The 6,979-nt window shown below is 39.8% G+C and overlaps 1 protein-coding gene across 1 annotated transcript in view; it reads left to right on the plus strand.

The window, feature by feature from the left end:
- The window catches only part of FAM69A (family with sequence similarity 69 member A), a 115,263-nt gene that overhangs the window by 104,295 nt on the left and 3,989 nt on the right, over positions 1–6,979 (plus strand). Inside the window, exons 4-5 of the mRNA XM_018570914.1 lie at positions 2,840–2,947; positions 4,632–4,808. Of these exons, the coding sequence (XP_018426416.1) occupies positions 2,840–2,947; positions 4,632–4,808 (285 nt within the window). The remainder of the gene's footprint in view (positions 1–2,839; positions 2,948–4,631; positions 4,809–6,979) is intronic.

The raw sequence follows: 6,979 nt of genomic DNA on the forward strand, positions 1-6,979 counted from the left end.
CCCCCCCCTCCCCCCAGTATAAACTAGTGACAACATTCTGGCAGTCAAAGTCATACACTACAAATTTGATCTCTCTTATTTCAGCCAAATCGAACATCTAAGGGAGATGCTCCGGGGACCTTCAGACTATACAGAGTTAAATATTTACACCTAGTAATGTCTCAAATGGGTTTTCAGCACATGCAAATTGAAGCAATATTATGGCCTAATCTCTCTTTCTTTGACTCCTGCCAAACATTTTTAAAAGGAACATGTCTTTGAAAATTAAAATAAAATAAAAAGCTGCATTTACTCCAATACTCACCCTCAATCCAGAGCTATCTCTGCAGTAATTTTTTTCTGTCACTAGTTTGTCTTTTTTAGGTTGAACTATAGCAAACATCATTCAGCCCACCTACTCTGAGCCTAGGCTGTCAGTGAAGGAGACGCAGCACAGTGATGAGAACATCTTCGTCCATCTGCTTTTTAGCACATTAACTGATTGGGTCTCTGTGCTGCTTCTTCCTCTCGCACTCTTAAGCTCTTTTAAAGTCACATGTTCCACAAAGTGTCCAAATTCTCAAATTCCTATCCACAATATACAACATTTTTCATTTAGTAATGTATAATCCAGATGTAAATCCACCACCAATTGTGTGTGCCAACCATTCTAGAGGATTTAGAACTTACCAACTATTCTGAGCCCTTCATACAAAGAAGGTCATAGCTTGCTTATGGTTATACATTGCACTGGATTGCCATTGTCACTGCTCAATTGAGATTTCTTCTCTTCAATCACCACTCATTGGACCGGTAACAAAAACACTCGTATACATACACAGAGTGTAGTAAATGTATTTATAACCAAAGACATCAAAAATTAAGAAAGGGACTTACAGTTTAAAAGTGCATCAAACTAGATGCCCACTACACACTGTTTCATCACTTCAGCCTCTGTTAACTTAACCTGACTTAAAACGGGAGGAGAAGCACTAAGAAACCAAATTCTTCTACAGTCCACTAATCAAATTCTTCTACAGTCCACATGTGCTGACAGGAGGACAATTCTGAGAGTAGAATAAGCACAGGGATTAATTGTGTGTGTGTGTTGCTATTTTTTCATTGGCCAAGGGTGTTCGATCACAATACTGACGGAACAGAATTACAGGTCCTTTGAAAATCCATGTCTGCTTGTGGCGGTCAGAGTTTTGCAGCTGGAGAGCCAAAGTTTGGCTACCCCTGCTGTAGTGAGTGGGGAATGATCTTTAATCAGTCACAACACCTCACTAACAATTATAGCAGCTGGGATACAGGTTGCCCATTATCATAGGAATTTGATCTTTAGAATTTATGATGAAACTCTCAGATTATCCCCTTAAACCAACAAGATGAAATGCTTTTGGAACAATTCCACTCCACGGCTTTTGACAAAGTAAAGGGCATTTAGGGTTATCCATGGTTATCTTTGATTTGCCAGAAGTGAAGTATAGAAAATCAAAGCTTTTAAAGCTGAACTCCAGGTATGTATTATTTTGTATGCTTTCATTAGTCCAGCTTGTCATAATGTAAGTATGCATAGGCCATAGCTGATCGGTCACTGGGGATCCTGTAAAGCACTGTAGTAGCTGGAGATACTACAGGAAATGCCAAGTATTTTACCAATGAATACAAGGCAATCTCTGATTGGATGAGGAGTGGTGATGTCAGGATTGGCCCCTTATCCAATCAGAAAACGCATCCATTGATTAAAAAAAAAAAATACCAGGCATTCACTTAATGGCCACTGTGCCAACCCCCTGTGTTTTCTGAGCAGCACAGTACAGGAAGATTATGGCCAGCACTGTAGTTGCTCTGACTACTACAGTGCCTTACAGGATCCCCAGTGGCCAATCAGGTATGACATATGCATGCATACTTTGGAACAAGTGGGACCATTGTAAATATGCATAATAATTCATACCTGGAGTTTAGCTTTAACGTGATAAAGCTAAAAAAACCTTAAGTTTTTTGGGGTTTTCTTTTTTTTTATTACTGGGATTCCGCATTTATGGAGAACTTTGTTTTTTTGTTTTTAATTCTTCAGTTCCTCTTTCTCTAGTCAGTCCCGCCCCCATCGCCCCCTGTACGGGTACCTACATCAGCTAAGCTGCTGCTGTGGAGGCACCCGTACCTGCTCGTTCTCGGCCGTGCCCGCAGTAGATTTGTGTGTCCGTAGAGGACGCCCAGCAGTTTGGTGGCAGAAGGAGCCTATGGCTCCTCTGCCCTCAGTATCCTCCCCCACAACCAGGGTGTTTGGGACTGAGGATCGCTTAGGGACCAGCGGCGATGACTGTGGTGACGCAGGTAAGTGTGGGAGGGGAGAGGGGAAAGGGAAAAGAAAAAGGTACTGGGCGTTTTTTACCTTTTAATGCAGAGAATGCGTGAAGGTAAAACATGCCCAGCCTTTAGTAATACTTTAAGCCTTCTTTGTTTATTAGGGCCACTGATATAGTCACCCACAAAACACGCACAATACACATATACAGTACATATTCCAATTGCACCAGAAGTGTCTACATTGTGCAACTTTGTGCTTAGTGATGAAATCTGTAAAGTAAACCAATTTCAAATGAACTTGTGACTCTAAGTGGTGACTTATCTACCAATACATCATAAAATAGATAGTATTGTACAAAGAGAATGCTATCTTTTTTTCCAGTTACACAAAAATAAACTGGTTATTACTAGGACAAGTGGTCACAGCGGAGAGGCAGAATCCCATAGGAAATGGTTTCAAAGTAAATAAAACCTGTAGCGAGAATGTTTATCTAGTTTAATCGTTTCACTATTGATGTGGGGTTTTTTTCTGTCCTGCTTCTAGTGTGATAAGTATAGAAAAGGCATTATTGACGGATCAGCCTGTGAAGGTCTCTGCTCCAAGGAAAACCTTTATTTTGGAAAATGTTTGTCAACCAGACCTAACAATCAGGTAATATTTCAATTCTTTGCACATTACTAGGGAGAATAGCAGAGATGATGCATGCCAAGGATAAGCGGTCTTCAGTACTCCATCTGTTAAAGTCTCAGATGATGCTTAGGGAGCTGTAGTTTTCTAACATCTGGAATGTCTTCCCTTGTGTATGCTCATAATAGAGGATAATGCAGGGTTCTCAATTCCACTTAACATTCTGAGTAGTGCATCAGTGACTCTTCTCTAGAGAGCATGGTTAGGCCTATTTATTTTTAGCAGTTGAGCTATATTATGCAATAATATTATTGACAACATTTATAAAAGTGTCTTAGAGGAACAGAATGTTTGCCCCACAGCAACCAACCAGATTGTCTTATATTGCAAATGAAAGTTTTGTTCTAGGGCATCACAAAATGTTTGGACACAGCTTTTCTCAGCCACTTCAGTCCCAGTGTTTTCTATAAAGGTGGCATTTTATATGATGATTATTTCAATCAATTTAGCTCCAATATTCTGATTATTGGACTGTGTCTAAATTGTCCCTGATATTCAGGACTGACAGATATTTGCTGTGATATTAAGTGATTTGGAAAATGAAGCAATTGGCGCCATATTAGTGCAGGGTTTTCGTTTTTTTTCTGCTTTTGTCTCTAGCGTAATCCAGTCTTAAAGGAGAACTATGGGGTTGGGGCTTTTCCCCATAGTTCTCCTATGGGTAACGGGAGGACACAACTGGCGTCCTCCCGTCACCCAAAGCTCGGTATACTGTGAGCTATAGCTTGCAGTATACTGAGACGCTGCAGCCGGAATGGATCCCAACAATTCTGTCTGGATCCACCCAGCTGAGTGAGTGACAGCTGGCTCTGCCTATCCAGAGGCGTAGCCAGCTGTCCCCGCCCCCTCCCCCGTCCGTTCCGCCAGTTGGCGCTGGAGGATCGGACAGGGGAAGGGGGGGAATCCCTGCAGGGCGCCGTGAGTGACAGTCTCTTCTAGAGAGCATGGTTCTCACTTCTCGATAGATCGAGAAGTGAGCGAGCGCCAGTATGTGTTCGCTCATTTCCCGGTCTACTGAGCCGACCTGTGACAGTTTCATTGTCACATGTCGGCTCAGATTATGAGGCTGAGTGAAAATAACTCGCCTCATAATTCTCCTTTTAAGGCAGAGCTGTCCAATTCCTCCCACAATCCAAAGACATGTTGGTAGGTTAATTGGCTGCTGTCTAAATTGGCCCTTATATGTATGCATGTGAGATAGGGACCTTAAAGTGTGAGCTCCTTGAGGGCAGGGACTGTGCAACTATGTAAAGTGGTGTGTGAATTGTCGGCACTATATAAATACCTGTAATAAATAAATAAGACTCTGCCTTTATCATGGTGGAAAGCTAGCCTATAATGAAACTTCAAACCTGACTTCTCCAAGCTTTAATTGGTCTCAGTATTATGTACATTTCGTTTGTAAGTAAAACAAAATAATACCAAATATGCAGGTATAAGAAAGCCCACTCATGTATTGGATTAGTTAAACATATAAACTGGTCTACCTGATTATGTGCAGCACATTGGATCCAGGCTAGCTGAATGCATCAGATGCAAAAGGCCTTATGACACATTGCCCATCCAACCCTTTAGGATAGTAGCAGGCATGATGTTCATGATGGAAGTGCAGGCTCTGATTATACATTGTTGAAATGCTCTGTTTTAGAAGTATCTAGGAGTCTGGGGAAATCTAGAAGGTGTGATTAAGTGTCAGATGGAGGAAGCTGAGCATGTTGATTTTGGATCTGAGCTGGAGCCTAGGAAAGAAAGCGTAATGTTTGACAAGCCAACACGAGGAACCACTGTGCAAAAATTCAAAGAGATGGTGCATAGTCTCTTTAAAGTAAGTAATACATCTTTCTTTTATCCTGCTAATGTTTCTTGTCAGTTGCGAAGAAACCTTAATGATCTGTAATATGCGCTCTTCAGTAAGATACCAGGATATCAAATGCTGACAGTACAAGTTGTAATTGACAGTACAAGTCAATTTCACTTCTAATCTATTTGTTATTGTAATGATGTATCAAACTAAATGGGTATGTCCTTTCAGGGGGATCCCAACAACTTGAAACACACGACTATTGTGCGTATATAACTCTTTTACCTATTTAGGAGCTTTAGGTACAAGCGTCGCCTTTGGAGTTCCTGGTAATGTTTGTTTCTTACCAACTATGAAGTCAGCTACGAATATGCTGCTTATCCTGCTGTTCTCTGTATGATGCAAGATAAAGAATGTAGGAGTGGAAACACTCATAATGATCGAAATTTCCATCTGTTATTTGTCCACACTCAGGCATTACACAACATTTGTTAATTACTTTAAGCCCTAAAAAAAAAAACAGGATGCATTAGGCACACTTGTGTTTTATCCAGAGTGTTTTTATCTCTGCATGTAAGTTATCATAGATATCATTCATGTATACCTTGGCTTTCACTGCTAGTAGATTTTGGCTGTAAATGTATGCTTCATGCAATAAATTGAATGCATTCAGTAAACACTATTGAGATGTGATCAGGCTAGAAATCCATAATGAGAACTGGTGACTTTAAGCCAGATTGTGCTGTGCTAAAATAAAGTATTCTAACTACCCACCATTGAAAGTAAACTCACTCATAGCCATATGTATCTAAAGCTTGCTTCTAAAGTGTAGCTCTACGAAAACATTTTATTGTGGATTTTGATAGAATAGGAAATGTATTTATTTTTTCTTTATCCCGTTTGTGAGATTATCTCTAACTTCCTGCCCTAGAGATACAACAGGAAGTGGGTATAAATCTCTCCAAAGTGAGAGAAATCATAGTAGACAGTTGTTGCTTGAACATGTCACTATGGAAAGATTGCCACTCGCCTTCTGTCCCGATAATGGTAAGATTTTGTATTTATCATTGCTTTCTTTTTTTTTTTTTTTGTGACAATGTTCTTTTTTTTTTTTAGTGACAATGGTCACCAGGACAAATAGGTTAAATCTCAGCAAGGACACACATAAATAAAAGCTAGACAAGAGGTCTAACACTTCCCCACTCTATCCAAAATTAGAATATTTTATGTATAGATAAACTTCCATTTCCAGTACAATGCAAAGTAAGCTCCTCACTAATATGAGATGCCCCAGCTAACAGCATTAACAGATTGACCTATCAGCTTTTCTTCACTTTTTTGTTTTTATTTCTGCAGTACACTCCACATTTGGTTTGGACTTGTATTCAATGTAAATGCAGATTTGAGGGCCATTCAAGAAACCTCCACTCCTGCTTCCCTCCTAACCACGTCCCCTTTACTGATGCAATCACTTTGCCTTGCCTCCTGCTAACCTGGTCCTGTAGTCTTCTCTGGTGGTCATTCTCTAACAACCAAGTAAACTGCAGCTCCCTAGCTTAGTTGGAGGCACACAGAACAAAGTTGGAAGCATTTTAGTAGGTTCCTCTTATCGTCTACAACCATTGCATAGCAATATATACAGCCAAAACTCAACTTACCAAGGCCTTAACAGACTGCCAAACTGAGCATTTTCATGTACGGTATTTAAAATTCAATCACTTAACTCTGTCATGTTGTGTGACCACTGGCAAACCTAAGCAACTTCAGAATTCACATTCAGTGTGCAAGCATGTTTTCTGATTGATAGCTAGCTCCCTCCCACCTGCTCAGATGACCAATGAAGAATAGAGCATGCGTTTTACCAATGGACTGGAGTACAATTTGAAAGCCTGCTAAGACTTCATTCAAGGGAAACTAATGGATTTAGGACAATTACATTTTTCTCTGTAGCTGTAAAAAAATAGTGTAAAGCAAGGATTCTGTTTTAAAGGCAAAGGGTGGAGACACAAAATATTGCTTTGATTTAGGTTTTTTTTTAATGCAATTTGCAGGCTGTTAATTGAAAATAAAAACTATTCATTATTTGTGAAAGCATCCTTGCTTTACAGAGTTTTTTTCTTAAGTGCATAAAATCTTTGGACAGTACTGTATATCAAACTTTTTACTAGTAAATATTTAATAAAAGGGTGTGTACA

Source organism: Nanorana parkeri, unplaced genomic scaffold (genome assembly GCF_000935625.1).
Source record: "Nanorana parkeri isolate BGI_ZX_2015 unplaced genomic scaffold, ASM93562v1 scaffold1629, whole genome shotgun sequence".
In the NCBI taxonomy this organism is placed as follows: Eukaryota; Metazoa; Chordata; class Amphibia; order Anura; family Dicroglossidae; genus Nanorana; species Nanorana parkeri.